The 18,936-nt window shown below is 30.5% G+C and overlaps 2 protein-coding genes across 5 annotated transcripts in view; one reads left to right on the top strand and one right to left on the bottom strand.

Annotated features, from left to right (window-relative positions):
• The window catches only part of LOC114129312 (fasciclin-1), a 63,595-nt gene extending 57,682 nt beyond the window's left edge, over nucleotides 1–5,913 (top strand). For 3 of the 4 annotated variants that reach the window (XM_027994009.2, XM_027994008.2, XM_050198178.1), the window contains exons 9-13: nucleotides 584–826; nucleotides 1,501–1,721; nucleotides 1,952–2,114; nucleotides 2,238–2,394; nucleotides 3,755–5,913. In XM_027994009.2, coding sequence (XP_027849810.2) covers nucleotides 584–826; nucleotides 1,501–1,721; nucleotides 1,952–2,114; nucleotides 2,238–2,394; nucleotides 3,755–3,954 — 984 coding nt within the window. In that variant the 3' untranslated portion in view covers nucleotides 3,955–5,913. The remainder of the gene's footprint in view (nucleotides 1–583; nucleotides 827–1,500; nucleotides 1,722–1,951; nucleotides 2,115–2,237; nucleotides 2,395–3,754) is intronic. The other variant, XM_027994010.2, reaches the window with a different exon arrangement.
• Nucleotides 5,914–13,083: 7,170 nt separating this feature from the next.
• Nucleotides 13,084–18,279, bottom strand: LOC126553913 (uncharacterized). The gene has a single exon (XM_050209050.1). The coding sequence runs from the start codon at nucleotides 18,277–18,279 to the stop codon at nucleotides 13,084–13,086; it is 5,196 nt and encodes a 1,731-aa protein (XP_050065007.1).
• Nucleotides 18,280–18,936: the final 657 nt, after the last annotated feature.

The following is an 18,936-nucleotide window of genomic DNA, read 5'->3' as shown; positions in this document are numbered from 1 at the left end:
CATTGTGTAGAATTAACTTAATTTACGGTATATTTACCGAGTACTCAATCGTCTGTTTATATATCTCCATACAATAAATTGTATATATAATTGTATATATTTGACAAACAAACGTATGTAAACAAACTTGTTTTTTATGTAGGAGTAGTATTATTGTTGTTATTTCTTTATATCTATAATATAAACTCTTTTAAAACAACTAATACTAATACAGTACTTACAATTTTTTTTCTAAATTAATATTGAATAAGATGTCCATACATTTTTCAAATTTTTCGAACTACTAAATTATATTTGTTTAATTTTCATATAATTAAGTATCCGTGTAATAGTTTATATAATATAACTAAAATATCAATAAACTTATTCTTCTTCAAACAGTATTAAAATTAAATTCATGAGAATTTCTTTATAATAAAAATATATGTTTTTCATTCATGATTGAGTATATTTAATTTTAGTTACTATTAGCTAACATATGTTGTTTGTTTATCTTATTAAAATGAATCAGGGAGTCAGAACCACACATAAAGTGCAACCAAGTGTAATAAATAATATATTATTTTGTTATTCATGTTATCAGGACAGAGAAGACAGTGTTTTACACAGATTCTACGAAGAAATTATGAATTCCGGAGGCGATTTCTTGGAAAAACTTAATGCTATGCCAAATGTTACGCTTTTTGCACCTTCCAATGCAGCGTTCAACGACCAATCCATCCAATCGTATTTGACAAATCGTACATACATCAGATCTTTACTCGAATTGCATATCGTCAATAGACGTCTTTCCGTCGATGATATTGTTGCTGAATCCATTGATAAGGTATGTGATCTACAGTTAAAAAGTTGTAGATATACGTTAATACTTTTTATTTTCCTATCAGTATTTTACCTGTTTTCTATTATGTTTTCTCTATTTAATTCTATTTTCAGTGTAGATTATTTACTATTAGTGTAATACCGTAATATTAGTATAGGTATATTTGTATATATTATATATTGTGTATATATTGTATGTATATATATACATCTAAAATATATCATCTAAATATTTCCGAAAAACGTGTTAATAAACTCGAATTAAAAAATAATTATCTTTCGATACAAACATACTATTATATTAATTAATTTTAACAGTGTTACATTAATTATATAACTCGCTGTTTATTTTATACTTAACTCACTTCTCTTTTATACTTTGATAATGATTTACATTATATAATATTATATTAATTAAAATAATGATACCTATCATTGCATTCAAATTTAACACATCCTGATATCCATTATAGTGACCTACTCTATGTCCGAGTTCCACTCGATACTTACTGTAAAGTAGAGCGTTACCCACTTGACCACCCTTTTTTTAAATTTATAACAATATATTGTACCTAATAGTAGACAATTATGTTGTGTTTATTTTATTGTATAATAGCATGAATGTGCATGATTTTCATTTTTTTTGTTTGGTTTTTTTTCCTGTCTACAATGGATCAGCGCTTTCAGGTTCCCACCGAAGTACCTCGCAAGGATCTGTTCTTCAATGTGGTCACCAGTGGTAAGAACCGCACATTGACCCTGGAGGGTGGCGGCGTTAACGCTACCGTTGTCCAACCTAACTTAGCAGCTACAAACGGCATCATACACATCATTGACCACGTACTGGGTATTCCATCATCGACTGTCGACCGCAAACTGGCCACTGACCCCACGCTCAAGTAAGTTATCGTGATAACATCTGTGTGATATTTCTCGTACAGTGAATAATCGACGATCATATATACTATCGATGTATTATATTGTTGAATCTTCAAGAAAAAAAAAATTGTTGTATGCGCATTAGTTGGTATAGCATACTATTATGATCTACATCATACTATACAAGTGATGTAGTTCACGAAATTTTAAATTATGATTAAGGTATTAATTTATTATTGATTTATTTTAGTGAAACCAACTATCTCGGCCAAATTTCCTCGCTTAACGACCAATTAGGCGATGTTCAAAAAAGATTTACTTATTTTGTGCCTAGAGACTTTGCTTGGAAAAGGTTGGCAATCGATAACCCGTCAGTACACAAAAAATTGTTTATGCCCGAATACTCCAACATTGTAAGTAAAAAATATATAATATATATAAGTAAATAATCTAATTTTTATGTGAACTATTGAATGTTTGCTGTACTATAATATGTTTTTTTGTTTAACTTCCATGTGTGTAATTTTCTTGCGTAGGCCCGTCAGATTTTGGAACGCCATTTGATCATTGCGGATAAAGCATTTACAATGGACGATTTAAGAAAAGAAGCTAATAATAATTACAACTTGTCTGTCAAACTTCCTACTGTACGCGATGTTTCCATGTATATAAAAATCAAAGACTCTGTTGAAGGTATTTACAAATCTTTCGAAAACTGAATATTATTTAAAAATTAATAATTATGCTCCCATTGTAATACATTTTTTTCTAATTGAATTTTTTCAATCATTAGTTATATTCTTTGACAATTAAAAAGCATGTGATTATATTATTTTTAAATCACAAATTTTTCTCCTTCACAAAACAATTATTATTTATTTCATTGATTTTTTACATCGAATACCTTTTGTTAAGAAAATATTATAAACATTTATTCAAAATGTTTTTGTGTTTTGTGATAAATTACGTACGTATTAAATGGGTGTGTTGAAATTCATATTGGTATATAATTTAGCTTATCGAAAATTAATTTATTACATGTTAGTAGAATCTCAGAAAGTTCAAATATTCATTTTTTACAAATAGCAAAACAAGTATAGCATTCTTAATAAAAATAATGTGTATAACACTATTACATTATTTTTTATTTTATTAAAATAAACATTAAACACGTTTGTATGTAATATATAAATTATTATTAAACGCGTGTATCATCTTATATATTATTTTATTTTGTATTATTACTGAATTCCACCACATCTAGTTATTATTCTTGATTACTTTTCTAAATTTATAGTTAGTTATAATTTTTTGGCTTGCTATAAATACGTATGCAAAACTATACTCGCCGCAGAATAAGAACGTACCTCGTCGTGCCGACGGTGGACCGGTTTTGGTCTGCAACCTAGGTACCTACGTTCTTATTCCGCGGCGAGTATAGTCCAGTTGTATCACTGTTATTATAGAGCACTTATTATTTAGAGTCAAAATTACGTTTCTACTATTTATTTAAAATTTAAAATTTTATGCCAAAACTGTAATGTGTCAGAATACTTGATCCAAAAAATCGAATTTTTGACGAGCAATTTATACTTTATAAGTTATGTTGTGATTCAGAAATTATAAAATGTAGGTCCTCTATTCCGTTCATCAAATTTGTAAATACTATATAACTACTTGTCCAAAATTGATTTTTATACATCAAAATAATCTGCTTCTTTCAGTCTGAAATTAAAAATGTTGTTAAACATATTTTCAAAAACGTAAATATCTAGTTCTAAAATTACGAATTACCTTGAAAAAAAACCAGTGTTGTTTACCTATAATATAATAAATAATTAAACTGTAGGACGTAGGTCATAGTCACAACAAACTCAGTTCTATACTAAATCTTATGATTCTTTATTGAATGATACCATTGTATTTTTTTATGATTTAGTTTATAAATAAAATTTACCTACATTTTATTATTTTAAATTTCCTATTAATTATTTTATGTAAAATCTATTATTTTTAAACTGAATAAAAATTATAATAATAATATTTTTTTTAGGTTACTCAATTGAATGGCGTAATGAATGGATACATGTCCATCGTTCTGATGTCCGTTGCACCAATGGTATAATACACGTAATCGATAAAGTTTTGATTGATGACAACGACATTGAAGTGAATGCTGCTATTACTACTAAGTCGATTACTGCATTGGTGATGGTTATGGCCCAATGTCTTGTGTTCTATTATTTCAACTAGTCAATTCTACTCAACAGGCGTGTCTTGTATGTGGAATACCCTAAGATGCGTTTAACAGTTGGTCATAATAAGGTTCTCACCAAGTTGTTTCCACTAAATACATAGGACCTACTGAACATTTACATTTTCAAATATTATCCTCTTTCCTCGTACGACACGTTTGGTTTTTATAAAGTGAAAATTAGTTCTCATTTGAATTGTATCCAATTCCAAAGCGGACAATGTAATTTTATTTCCTATAACGTTTAAGTTTTTATTAAGTAATTTCCCTTCAAGATTTTTTTATTGTAAGCTTGTGCCTGATTAGTTTTATATACATAAATATATAATATATATCTTGTATATATATATAGTATATATATATGTCATATGTATGTGTAATTTTATTTATTCTTTGCATCTGATAAAATTTTATTATTTCAATATTTTCTCTTTGTTGTGGATAGTAGAATAGTTCTGTTTATCCAAGAAAGAGGAATAATTTTGATATTTCAAACAATATTTGCTTTTAAAGCTGCACATCAACGCATTTGAGCAAATGCGTCAATTTGACAATACCATATTACTGAAAAATCTTATAAGTATTCCCTTTGACATCCTAATCCTTCCTTTAATAATATTCAATTTTATATAAGAATTTTAGTATAAAAATTGGAAATGGGTAAAAGTCAATGTGGTTTATTAAAATCAAAAGGAAAACGCATAAATGAGTCTGACAAACAAGATTTCAAGTATTTCACATGTTAGGAATATAATATTTTTTTTTTTTAGATCAAAATTTTGATTTGTAAATACTGAACATGGTATAACTATAGGACTTAATAGTATTAAAAAAAAAAATTATATTTAATTATGTATGCCTTACGATAGTTCAAAGTAAATAATTTGTTATTCGTTAAATATTATTTAAAAATAAAAAGACAAAACTAGAATTATTAATAATACATAACCCATATAGGTTCATCTTAATCATATTCTATTGATATATATTATAAGTTATATATTTATACATGTGTAAATTGTAATTTGAGAATCATTTAATAGGAGAATTAATATATAATAGAAAATAATCTTGTTGAATTTATACAAAAATTTTACGAAAATATACTTATCTCGTCCTTTCATTGATTAACTATAATATTATAACAATAATGATAATTAATAATATTATATTATACTACAATACTCAATGAAAACTGATAATTAGTGCATTAATGCTTGGTGTCTATTTATATTTTCTACTGCTATTAAAGTGGAAAATACAAACCAAAATTGTAGTTTTTTTTTTATTATTTAGAAAAACAATTGTTCATATATTTAATGGCTAAGAAACGAAATTAAGAGTAAAGACAATTAATTGGTAATTTTGATATTGTATAGAAGAAAAAAAACTGTGACTGCTTCATCTAAATAAGATTGTAAATGGACGCAAATTTTTGATTAAAAAAAAATGACCGTCTTTGTTTATATTTTATTAACAATTTAATAAATGTATATATTAGGTTTATGTGTTAAACATTTTTTTTTGTAATGACGATTGAAGTCCCACTGCTATTATTTTTCTGTGTACCATAATTTTTTTTTTTTTATTTTTTCCTTTTTAATTTATATTAAACATAATTCAACGACCTGCACCAATTAATAATATTCCATATTATATTATATTCATTATGATATTGTAATATGTATACTTTTTTAGTTGCATTATCCATTTAATAAGTGTATACAATGTTTTGGCACCAAGGCTTGTGGCCAATGAATGAGTTTTGGTCAGTTAAATTACTATGTGTTTGCGCCAAGTTTCTAATATTACACTCTTAAATCATAATATCTTTAATGTATATTTTTTTCAAGTGCTCGCAATGTTATCTTTATAATTATATCTACTGCGTACATAATATAATATGTAATCTTGTTTTTTTTTATTTGAAACAAATAAAGTATCAATATTCAATATTACATTTATAATAACCGTTCAGAGATGTTACATGGGTAAATCAATTTTAATATTCTACCTCTTCAGTTAGTTTGGTTGTATTAATAAATGACTTAAAAAATTCTTTGATTTTATTGAATTTTTTTGTTGAATTAAATTTCAATATGCTCTAGAGAACAATAAATTAAATATGTTAACTTTTGTTTGATTTTTATCTGTTCAGAAAAGTGTGAAATGTTTTGTGTGAATGCATACTTAATTTTATTATTCAAAATCATAGATTGACTATTTTGTATAATATGTGTGAGAAGTTATGAACATAACATAGTGTACAATGTGTACATAGGTATTTTTGTAATGGCCACATTGGAAGATATAGACACTGAATGCACATAATATGTGCTTATAGCTTCTATATCATTGTATCAAAAGTTTAAGAAAATAAATTGTAATCTTAGTTCAAATGTGTATTGAATAATTAATATATTACAGTACTATTATAATCATCTAATTAATTATATTATTATATTATATTATGATGTTAATTAATCATGAAATCATTAAAAATATAATAAAATGCTGAGTATCACATAATGTTAGTGCTCACTTTATAATATACTTTTTAAATACACAAAATAATTAAATAAATAAGCTTTAAAAGCATTTACATAGTATGTGAATTGGCTGTCATAGTGTTTTAAGGTAACATAAAATCACAGTAAATGTAATGATTTGATAACCTGGTAGTTTACAAATACAATTATTAACAGAGAAAATTGTGTAACTGTATTTGAAATACGTGTTTTATTAATGACAAAAATCTAATTAGATACTTTTACTTATCCTGTACCCATGTGTTAAGATAAATAAGTTTTATCCAATAAATTGTAGGTATAGTACCACTTTTGGATTATAATTGAATGCAGCATCAATATTTAATGTTAAGTCATAACTGACAAATTATTATGTACTTACGATTGTGTTCCCTCTCTGTTTAACTGCCCTTGAGGCTACAATATTATGAATGCATTTCGACAATTCAAGACTCAAGTCCAGTGGCGTAATTATGGGGGGGGGGATTATGGGATATGAGGATTGATCTCCCCAGATGGTTTTTTTTTGGAGAAAAAAACAAAAAGGAAATTGACTTGATATTATAATTTATGAAAAATATATTTAATTTAATTTAATTGTTTACTTTATTGTTTTTGATAACCATATTACTATACTGCATTTACCTCATTTAATTTATAATAATAATAATGTGATATATGGATTTAATGGACAAGGGAGGGGGGCAGAGCCTCACTTGTACGATAGTATAAAGTTATATCCCAATCCTACCCCAGAAGTAATTCCAAATTACGCCAATGCTCAAGCCATTGTCGCATTGATATATTTCTCTACTTATATATTATATACCGTTAGGTACTTATACACCCACCTTGTACGTTGGCCGCGATACGTCTCAGTCGGATTGCTTACCCGGTTAAAAAACTTGTTATTTGCATTTTGTAGTAAACAATTTATAAAATTGTTAAATTTTAAAATGTAATACAATATTTTTCATAAGTAAACTAAAAAATTTAAAAATTATAAAACAATTATTTTTTATAGATATTTTTACTTCCAATTTTGTTGAGATAATGTATTTCAATAATGATGTTGAAAAATACGTTGATTAATAGTAAGAGATTATATTACGAGGGTTTCTAATTTTATATATATTATACTATATACTGATTTATTCCAGTTGCGTCAATAAATAGGTAGGACATACATTTTATGTATGTGCTAAACGTATCATTTGGTAATTTTTTAAAAAACGATCTTTCGATAAATCTTAGTTAGATTAAAAGATAAAAGTTAGATAAAATAATATTTGCTCTTGTTATTGTAGGTAATAGCTATCATGGGTTATGTAAATGTATTAACCTATTATTTTTTATTAAAATGCTATACATAAAATAATGTCAGCCTAACTCACAATATTTTCCTAATTCCAAAAATGTCATTTTGAAATTATTTTATTTTCTTATAGAATCTATCTGTAATATAGATAATAATTTTATGCATTGTTTTAAGTCATTATCATTCCAATCGGTAACTTGTTTTTTCATGAAATCAGCTGTTAAAGTTCTGAAGAAATTATTTTTTAATAATTTTTTTTTTAAATTAATGAAACGTATTTTATCTCTCCTGAAATGTCATTTTGGAGTTAGGACAATATAGCGAGTTGGCCGACAATTTATAAGAATTTAAAAGTAATTAATGCCATCTTATTTTAAACAATAATAATCAAGCATTTTTAATGTTGTTAATATTTACAATTGCATAGTTTCATAATAATTAAAAACACAGCATCTCTTTTAAAAGCCTTTATTCATTATTTTTAAAGTGAGACTGTTGAAAGATCTAATCAAAGTAAATATAAAACATAATGAAAATTAAGCTTAAAAAAATAATAGGTAAGGTACCTACATGAATTATGATAAAGATGATCATACAAATAATTCATTACAAGTAACAAACATTAATTATTGAGAGAAAACTGACTTCAAAATTCCGGAAGTGAGTATAATATATTTATCCCTAAAAAGCAATTTCATAAGAAATTTTCTAGAGATTTATTAATAAAGACAATTTTTCTAAGTAGGTATATTATAATCTAATGCAAATAATAATTAAATTTATTTCAAATTTATTTTCACTCCTAAAGTTAAATTCAAAAATAGCTATTTTAAAGTTCAATTAACCGTTATTAGAACTATAATTTATTTTAATCAATAATAATATTCATATTTAAGTTACAGGTAGGTACTTATTCTAAGTTTAAATAAAGAATGTGTGTTTATATGCTTGTTCTAAATTTTATTGATTTTCGCTCTTGAAAAAGTATTTATTGAACAGTTTTGCCTAGGGTATACTTTTTTATTTATATTTTATTTATGTACCTATATAAAACAGTAGAAGATAAACAGAGAATTCAAACTACCTACTTTCGTTTTCATAATCATGATTTTCAATATTTTGTAAATAATTTTAATTGAGTTTGAATTTCTTAATTTCTTTAATATTGTAAAATAATATTACTATCCCAATTTAATAATAACTCAAAAAAAGTCAAAATTATTAAAGTAATTATATTTATTAGCTTAAATATGGACAAATTGCAAAGTACATTTATAGGTAGTTAATAGTTCAAGAGACCTAAAGGCAAAACTTGAAGGATATTTTTACACTTATTACCAGTAAATACCTACGTTTAAATATTTTGTGTATTCCAACAAATTTAATGAAATTCTGTTTGAAGAAACCCCTCCTCTCGAGAGAATAAATTAGAAGTTGAAAGGGTTAAATCCAATTATTTTTTAATTAAAACAGTTAAGCACACAATAAATAGTTATTATTAATAATTATTTTAAATACCTAGATAAAATAATAATTTATTCTATTTTTAAATTTTATGGTAAGTGTTAATTAGTTATTATTTGTTTTTACTGATATTTATATTATATTTTGTATTTTAGTTTCCAAAACTAGATTAAGACTAAATCACAGATTAAATGAAATTATTATTTCATTTATTCTGAGACTAAACCAAATTTTAAATGTCATTTTATAAGCATAGGTATAAGCTAAAAATATTCACCTTCAAAACTTCAATTACCTAATGGTACCTAATACAATTTAACCAGAGCCTTGTCAAGTAATTCAGCGCCCCGTGGCAAAATTTCATTTGGGGCCACAGGTAGCATATTAAGAGAAAATAAAGGCGCCCCCTTACTTTTAGAAAATTAAGGCATCCGGGGGAAATTGCCCTCTTTGCCCCCCCCCTTAACATGGTTCTGAATTTAACAATATATTATTATGGTTCTACCTACCAAATTCCGTTTATGGTGCCTACTACCTACTGTATTACTTGTATTATATTTAATTAAATTCTTATATCTAAGTATGGTCTTTATCAAAAAAAAGTTAACATCTATTATAAATGGATGAAAATATTTTTATTTTTAAATATTTTCATAATTTATCTGACTATGTTCAGTGGATGATAAGAATAATTATTACATTTTGATCATAAAGCACAAAATGGAACTTTGCATTCCATATGGCCGATTAATTGTTCGTGTACCAATTGAATGCACAAACGTCGTACAAGTTAATACCTGTATATACTTCCGGCGTGTCGAGAATTGCGTCCGGTCTCCAATGGTTCCATCAACGGTACGTCCGTTATATAGTATTGCAATGTCCAGTGTTTTTAAAATTGGACCTCAGGTCAACTGAAATTTAATGATATTTTACTGCAATTTTCTGTTAGGAAATTCGTTTTACAACAGAAAATTAATCCGGAATCAATATGGACGTATCAGGTAAGAGGTACAAAGAAAATAATATTATTTAAAAATGGATTGCTCAATGAGTAGGAAATAGTTTTTGAATATGCAATTTAATACAGATAGGTATTTATATAACATTATACCTATACGTATACATTATAAATAGTCATAATATATTATTAATTTTCTAAATTAAATACAATCATTTTAAATTTTAAGTCACCAGTAATCGAGACTTGTGGCTAAACCAGGGGTCTGAAACCTTTTTGTGTTCCACTTCTTCAAATAATTCTAAAATCATAATTTTCAAAAGGATTCGCACTGATTAAGTAAAAAAAAAAACATGCCATAGAAGGTACAAAAAATTGACCAATGTATTTTACTAAACAATTTTTTCGGAAATTGGCAAAGTATTATAAACATAAGTACTAAAAATTCTTGAATTTAAAAAAAACTTTATTTCGTTATAATATAATCGAATTTTAATAAATGGGCTGGATATTGATGCATACTTTAAAGAGCCGAAGATTACATTATAAATAGCCGAAAGGTTTCCAACTCCTGGGCTAAATCATAGTATACGTCATGTATGTGATACACGAAAAAATGTTGGAGGACCTCTGCTGTCCTCTATATACAATATGTACATTAGTACATAGTGTAGTATAATATAGAGGAATTACTTTTGCAGTACAATATAATATCACAAATTGGTTAAATGAATACATTAATGTATTTTAAATGTTATAAATTTTGCATTTACATTTTTCGAATAATTATTTTGAGAATCAAATGCGTTCCAAGTGGTTGTTTTAGAGCGCGGATTTTTATGTATCAAAATATACCATATAATATGCAGTCAAATCGTAAAATTAGGCAACAAATATGCAATAAATTTCAATTACTTATTTCAAAAACTTGAATACTTTAAATTTTAAATATTATAAAAAAGTATTATAAATTACTATTTTTTTTAAAATTTTATTTATTATTAAAATTAATAAAAATTATAAAATAATATGGAAACCTCATTAACTATTCACATCATTCATTTTTACAATATTAATATCGGTACTTATACTTAAATATTGTAAAAAAGGTAGGTATTATAATAATAACCATACGCATTTCCAATTTGTCTTCAGTAAAGCTGTGACGTTTATTTGTCAATATATTTCTAAATATTGAAAATGATTGTTCTATGTCAACCGAAGTGGTTAGAGCATATTTGAAGCAATAAAGTTTTGTTAGGTCTTGATAATTAATATCATCAACTTGAACGTTTTCGCCTAATAGTAAAGCATTTATTTGACGTAGAATTAATTGACCAAAATTTTTATTATAAAAATCATAAACATAAAATATGTTTAGGTCGTAATAGATTAGTTTCTTAACCTAACCTCAACCTTTGTTGATAACATTTATTTTTGATTTTTCTACTCCACAAAATATTATTTTATACTTTTTTTTTAAAAATATTTTTTCATTATACAATACATTTTGAATTTCTTAAAAATATGCAACAACCCTTAAATATGCAAAAAAAAATGTTGTCGGTAACTTCAAATTATTATGATTTGTAAAGATTACTGAGAAAAATCCAAAAATGTAAAAAATAAAAAAAAATATACAATTGCATAGGGGATTTCATCGATTCCGCCAGACCTTTTTATACTAGGGGATAAGGTATATCGATTCCGCCAGTATCGACTCCTCCAGTACAGGTAGTCTAAAAACAACCTATCGATTCCGCCAGGGAAAAATAATCTTCCCGAATAAAAATTATCGTTTTATAGATTATATATTATCGTTGTGGGAGCCAGGAGTGGGCTACGATAGTACACGGTCCCGACTGTCTTTATTATGTGTATTGTATATTTAGATATCTATATTAAACCGAAATAACGAATTGGGGTTGGAGTTGATGTATTACCGAAAAAATAGCTATGCTATCCGTGTAGTGAATAATATAATAAACGATATAATTTTTAATATATAGTTGAAATTTAATACAAACAAGAATAAAATAAAATAATAAAATAAATTATATATGGCCCTTAGGACTAACAAATAATTATAATAAATATTACGGCCCTTCTGGCCCAACACGTAAAAATGATAATAATGTCTACTTGTTTGGTACGACCGAATAATAATAGATTAGTAAAATTAACAATAATAATAACTTACAGATAAGTCGGTGCACCGCTGGCCAGCCGCTACCAATTGACTATAATATACATAAAAAATTGTATGGACAAGGTGCTATATATGAGCCATAATATAACGTAATATAAATAACAAATATAGTTTCTTTATAACTCGCTATAAGGCAGAGATTATAATACCAATAACAATAGTTTACAATAATAAAATATAATTTGACTATTATAGCTCGCTATAAGGCAGAGCTTATAATAATATTAACAACATAACAGTATTTAAGATCATAATATTCACTTTTACACTTCAACAAATATTTTAGTTAGACGGACGGCGCACCGATTTTCCGTTGAACGTCGGATTTATACTAAATTGCATATAATCGCATAATAATTATAATGGAAACGAAATAATATTTTATTAACGAGGCAGGTGAAGCCATATATTGCCTGCCTGTGCATATAATATGCGCGTGTGTATGTATGTGTGTGTGTGAGACCGTTGCGGTGTCTACCATCTCCGTGCGGTAATTTCGTATGTCATAATACGATATGATAATGATTATAATTTTTATTACATAATACTAATTTTATTAGTTCTATTTTATTATATTATATTAAGTTCTCTTTTAATGTTGACGCTCGTGATATTTCGGCGTCAACATCCTCCCCCCGTTGAAAACTGTTATTTTTCAACAGCCATGTCTTCTTCTTGTATAGGAAGGCGACATAGTTTGACAGTAGGTCTACGCATTTCTGTACCGTTTGATGTTCGTACCGTAGCGACTCGTATGATCTGGTCCTTCCCCGGGTGTAAATCGGTTATTCTCCCTAGCTTCCATTTTGTAGGATGTGTGCTTTCTCCTTTTATTATTACTATATCATTGATCTCCAAGGGTCTGCTGTTTGTAACCCACTTCCCACGAACCTGACACTGGGGAAGGTATTCCTTTTCCCACCGTTTCCAAAAACTCTGCATGAGATACTGTACATATTTCCACCGGCGTAATCCATTTGAAGATCTCTCAGTCAGATCTACTTCCGGTGCTAGAAATAATGGTCCACCGATTAGGAAATGTGCTGGCGTCAACACTTCCAAATCCAATGGATTGCTACTAAGCGGTGTTATCGGTCTTGAATTTATACATGCTTCTACTTGGCATAATAGGGTATTTAGTTCTCCCAAAGTTAGACGTGTTTCCTTCATCATACGTGTTAAATGAAATTTTGTAGTCTTAACAGCACTTTCCCACAGCCCTCCGAAGTGTGGAGCGGCTGGTGGATTAAATTTCCACTCAATACCCTCATTCGCCATTTTTTCATCGATACCTGTTATATAGCTAGCAAGTTCTTTCTGTGCACCAACAAAATTGGTGCCATTATCGCTGTATATTTTGCTACACTTTCCTCTGCGCGCCATGAAGCGGCGTAAACAGGCCAAGAAAGCACTGCTTGACAGATCCTCTACAGGTTCCAAGTGGATTGCTCTAGTTGAGAAGCATACGAAGACCGCTATCCATGCCTTTGAACCAGTCACGCGCCGAAGTCCACTCTTTATTATCATTGGTCCTGCAAAGTCCACTCCACACACGGCAAATGGGCGGTGGCCTTGAACACGATCCTCGGGTAGCGGTGCCATTAGCGGTTGTAAAAAGGTTGGTTTGGCCTTGATACATTGAACACACCGTGTTGTGACCGATCTTGCCATTATTCTTCCCCTTAATGGCCAGTAAGTTCTTCTTACTTCCGCTAGTAATGATTGTGGGCCACAGTGACAGAGCATTTGATGTCGATCTTCAAATATCAAACGTGTCACTCTGTTATTGGCCGGGATCACTATTGGGTGTTTTTGATTTACATCTAAATTGGAATTCTCTAAACGGCCACCAACTCTGATCAGTCCAGCCTTCATAAATGGGCATAGGTTGCGGATTTTGCTTCCACGACGTAATTCTCTATTAGTGTTAATCCTATTGATCTCTTCATGAAATGCTTCTTCTTGCACTCGTTTTATTATTGATAACGACGCGTTCTTCAATTCTAGGACCGAAAGAAATTTGGAGCTGTCTATGATCTTATCTTTCTTGTACTTAATGAAACGTAAGATCCAAGCAACAGACCTTACTAGGGTATTCCAATTGGAATGCGCATTAAAAATGTTATTGATAGTATCACACGTAACTAATGCAATTTTTAATTGCCGCTGCTCTGGAATTTGATCAGTTTCAATTAATTGGGCAGTGGAGTGAGACCATTTTTCTTCTTCAGTTGACATCCATTTAGGTCCTTGCCACCATTCCTCGGCTACTAACAACTCTGATGAAGTTATTCCTCGTGATATTATGTCTGCCGGGTTTTTATCTGTACGTACATGATGCCATTGTGATCTATCTGTCAATTCCAGGATTTGACACACTCGATTCAGCACGAAAGTCTTTAAGCGCACTCCTTGGCTGTTTAACCAACTCAGCACTATCATAGAGTCAGTCCATAAGCGAAAAATGCGCACACTGACCATCCAAGATTCGGCTACCTTGTTCACTAGCTCGGCTAGCAACCGTGCACCGTTCAATTCTAATCTTGGAATTGTGGCTCCTTTCAATGGTGCTACACGAGTTTTAGCACACAGTAGCCTTGAGTGCCATTTTCCGCTGGAATCCTTTGAACGGATATACACGCAGGCGCCATATGCTTGTTCTGACGCATCACAAAACCCGTGCATCTCAACTTGATCGCTAATCTCTGGAATTACCTTTCTTGGTATGATACAGCACTTTAGTTGTTCAAGTGTATGATAAAAGTCAATCCATTTATTTTGCATCTCATCTGATAGTTGGGTGTCCCAGCCCATCTTTGTTGCCCACATCTGCTGGAGAAATATTTTGCCCTTTACAAGTACTGGTGTTAATAGGCCAAGCGGATCAAAAATCTTGTTTAAATCTGAAAGTAGCATTCTCTTGGTTAGTCTCTTCTTTCTTGTCACAGTCGATATAGTGAAGAAGAATTGGTCTACTAATGGTTTCCATTCAAGACCTAGTGATTTTACTGTTTCTTGATCTCCAATTTCTAATGAGAATAACGGGTCATGTTCACGTTTTCCTATTAGCTTCATAATGGATAACGAATTTGAACACCACTTTCTTAATGGTAATTTTCCAGAGTCCATAATGAGGTTAATTTCTCTTTGAAGTTTGGAGCATTCTTCTATAGTATCTGCACCCGTCATCAAATCGTCCATATAAAAATCATGGAGGATGGCACGAGCTGCCTGGGGAAATGTATGTCTCTCTTCTTCCGCTAATGAGACTAAACACTGCGTGGCTAGGAATGATGCTGGAGTTGTCCCGTATGTGACTTTAGTTAATTGGTATGTACGCAATAGCTCATTTGGATTTGATCTCCAAACTATTCGCTGTAAATTCCAATCTTCTTTTGCTACCTGTACCTGTCGAAACATTTTTTCCACGTCTGACGTTATCACATATTGAAACTTCCTGAACCTGGCTAGGATTCCAAAAACGTCTTCTTGAACTGTGGGGCCACATTTCAATACATCATTTAAAGATAAGCCCGAAGAACTTTTTGCTGAAGCATCAAAAACAACACGAACCTTTGTGGTCAGACTAGAAGCCTTAATTACTGCGTGATGTGGAAGATAGAACGACGGTTCAGGTATGCTCGTTTCTCCGGTTACTTCCCTTGCGTGACCCATCTTAATATAATCGTCCATAAATGCGGTATATTCTGTTTTTAATTTTTCATCACCTTGTAATCTTCGTTCTACACTTAGGAACCGAGAAGTCGCCATAGTCCGTGACCCTCCTAGGTTCTTTACTATTGCTTTTTTCGGTAAGTGGACAATAAAACGACCATTCATGTCACGACTTGTTGTCTGTCTGAAGTATTCCGCTGTCTCCTCTTCTTCTATACTTCTTTGGTTAGCTTTCGACAGGCGTCCGTACTTGGAAGATTCCTCATTTTCCTCAGATTGCCATTCTTCCTCTAACCCTTCGCCGACTGAGTTAATCCCCAGTAAACAAGTGAGACCTAATTCTCCCGTCACAATCCAACCAAATTTACTGTTCTGGAGACACAAAGGGCCCTTGTCAATTATTCTTCGTTCAGCGCACAGTATGTCGAAGAAGGTACCTCCACCTATTAACAGATCAACGCTTCTTCGTTTGTGGAATTCCGGGTCGGCCAGGGTTGTTAATACGTCGGCTGGAAGCCTCCAGCCCCCTTTTGGCTCAACACAAGCTGCCAGATCAGTGACCATGTTTGATAGTACATAGCATGATAGTTCTACTTGATAGTCATTTGTTCTTGACTGAACATTTATGTCTAGATACGATGCTGCGTGACTCTGCTTCGCTCCAATTCCACTTATTAATAAAGAGGCACTTTTTCTAGGTAATTGTAACAGATTGACTAATCTCTTAGAAATGAAATTTATTTGTGATCCACTATCTAGAACGACTCGACATTTCCGTTTGTTCCCAAAATTGTCTGTTACAAAGACTATAGCTGTGGCAAGGAAAACATGTGCGTTTTCATACTGTGCAGCGCATGAAACCTTGGGTAGCTCTTCTGGAGATTTGGAGCTACTGTTGGGCTGCAATACTTCTTCGCTGTTTCGTTCGAGCTTCTCTTGTTGCTCGAGATGTATGATAGTATTATGCCTACGCCGGCATTTCTGACAGACAAATCTGGACTTGCAAGAATCAATCTTGTGATATGGTGATAAGCAATTGTAACATAATCTTTTTTCTCGTACGAAACTTACTCTGTCACTGGGCGGAATGTCCTTAAATTTATTGCACATGTACAATCGGTGTATGCCAGTGCAATAAACACACTCCTCATCGGTGGATGATTTTGACGCCGCTAATACCTTTTTTGCTCCACTAATTGTATTGGTCTTCCTCCTTGCATTACTTGATTGTTGAAGCACGTTTAATTTACCAGTATAAGTAGACAACACTTCCGAATTCTCAATGGCAATACATCTGGTCGCCAGAAATCTTTCAAGATCTTCGTACTTAGGCAATAACGTGTGTTGTTGACTCAGTTGCCAGGAATGACTTGTGACGCTGTCCAGACGACTGACAATAATGGTTACCAACCACGCATCCCAATGCTCTGTTGGTTGCTTCAAAGCCTTTAACGATGCAAGGTGCGTACCTATGTGTGAATGTAATGCTTGTAACTCAGTTGAAGACGGATTTTCCACATACGGTGCTTCCAGCAGTGATCTAATGTGTGACTGAATAACCAAACCTTTATTGTCATACCTTTGCTTTAGAAGTTGTACGGCCACTTCATAGTTTGCATCTGTCATTGGTACTGACTTGACGAGATCCAGAGCTTGACCAGAAAGGCCTGCACGCAGATAATAGAATTTTTGAATAGCGGTGTAACTACTGTCCTCGTGTATCATTGACCGGAAACAGTCATAATACGACTCCCAATTTTGTAAATTTCCGTCAAACTCGGGAATGGTAATTGGCGGGAGACGTGCTCTATTTGGTGTCCATGGTACACTGTTGCTGGAGCTACTATTTGAAGTAGAATTGTTCGTTCTTCCTACATTTATTATTTCCTGTATTTTGGATCGTATGTCAAAATAGTCGTTTTCAAAGGTTTCTCGTTCGATTTCTTCTACTTCCGTTTCCTCAGATAGCAACTCAATTTGGGATTGAACGTCGTCGTACTTTTTATTGATTTGCGGGAGCTCATCTTGACGGAACTTCAGAAGTGATATCTGTTGATCATTTGTTTCAAAATCATTTACAAACTTCTTCATTCTAGTAAGAGAACCCTTGATAACTCCTCGTCTTTTCCTCAAAGCCGTTAGATCCTTCTGTACATCGTCGAGACTCATCGTGGATTTATATACTCTTATCTTGGCTGTAACAACCTAACGCTAAATTATATTTGATGCTGTTCCTGTATAAGAGTATCTATAAAAATATAATTTTTATGTATGCTGAATATTATACTATATCTCTATTTCGGCACATGGACGAGCTAAGTCAACTCAAGATAAATCGTTATCGGAGTGAATAGATATGCATCACGTCGAGGTCACCAAAAATGTGGGAGCCAGGAGTGGGCTACGATAGTACACGGTCCCGACTGTCTTTATTATGTGTATTGTATATTTAGATATCTATATTAAACCGAAATAACGAATTGGGGTTGGAGTTGATGTATTACCGAAAAAATAGCTATGCTATCCGTGTAGTGAATAATATAATAAACGATATAATTTTTAATATATAGTTGAAATTTAATACAAAACAAGAATAAAATAAAATAATAAAATAAATTATATATGGCCCTTAGGACTAACAAATAATTATAATAAATATTACGGCCCTTCTGGCCCAACACGTAAAAATGATAATAATGTCTACTTGTTTGGTACGACCGAATAATAATAGATTAGTAAAATTAACAATAATAATAACTTACAGATAAGTCGGTGCACCGCTGGCCAGCCGCTACCAATTGACTATAATATACATAAAAAATTGTA

Source organism: Aphis gossypii, chromosome 1, assembly GCF_020184175.1.
Source record: "Aphis gossypii isolate Hap1 chromosome 1, ASM2018417v2, whole genome shotgun sequence".
Lineage (NCBI taxonomy): Eukaryota > Metazoa > Arthropoda > Insecta > Hemiptera > Aphididae > Aphis > Aphis gossypii.
This window is presented reverse-complemented; position numbering and strand designations above follow the sequence as displayed.

What these genes read in the sequence shown, in the direction of transcription:
- LOC126553913 (XM_050209050.1), bottom strand. Translation starts at nt 18,279, where the DNA reads ATGAGTCTCGACGATGTACAGAAGGATCTAACGGCTTTGAGGAAAAGA.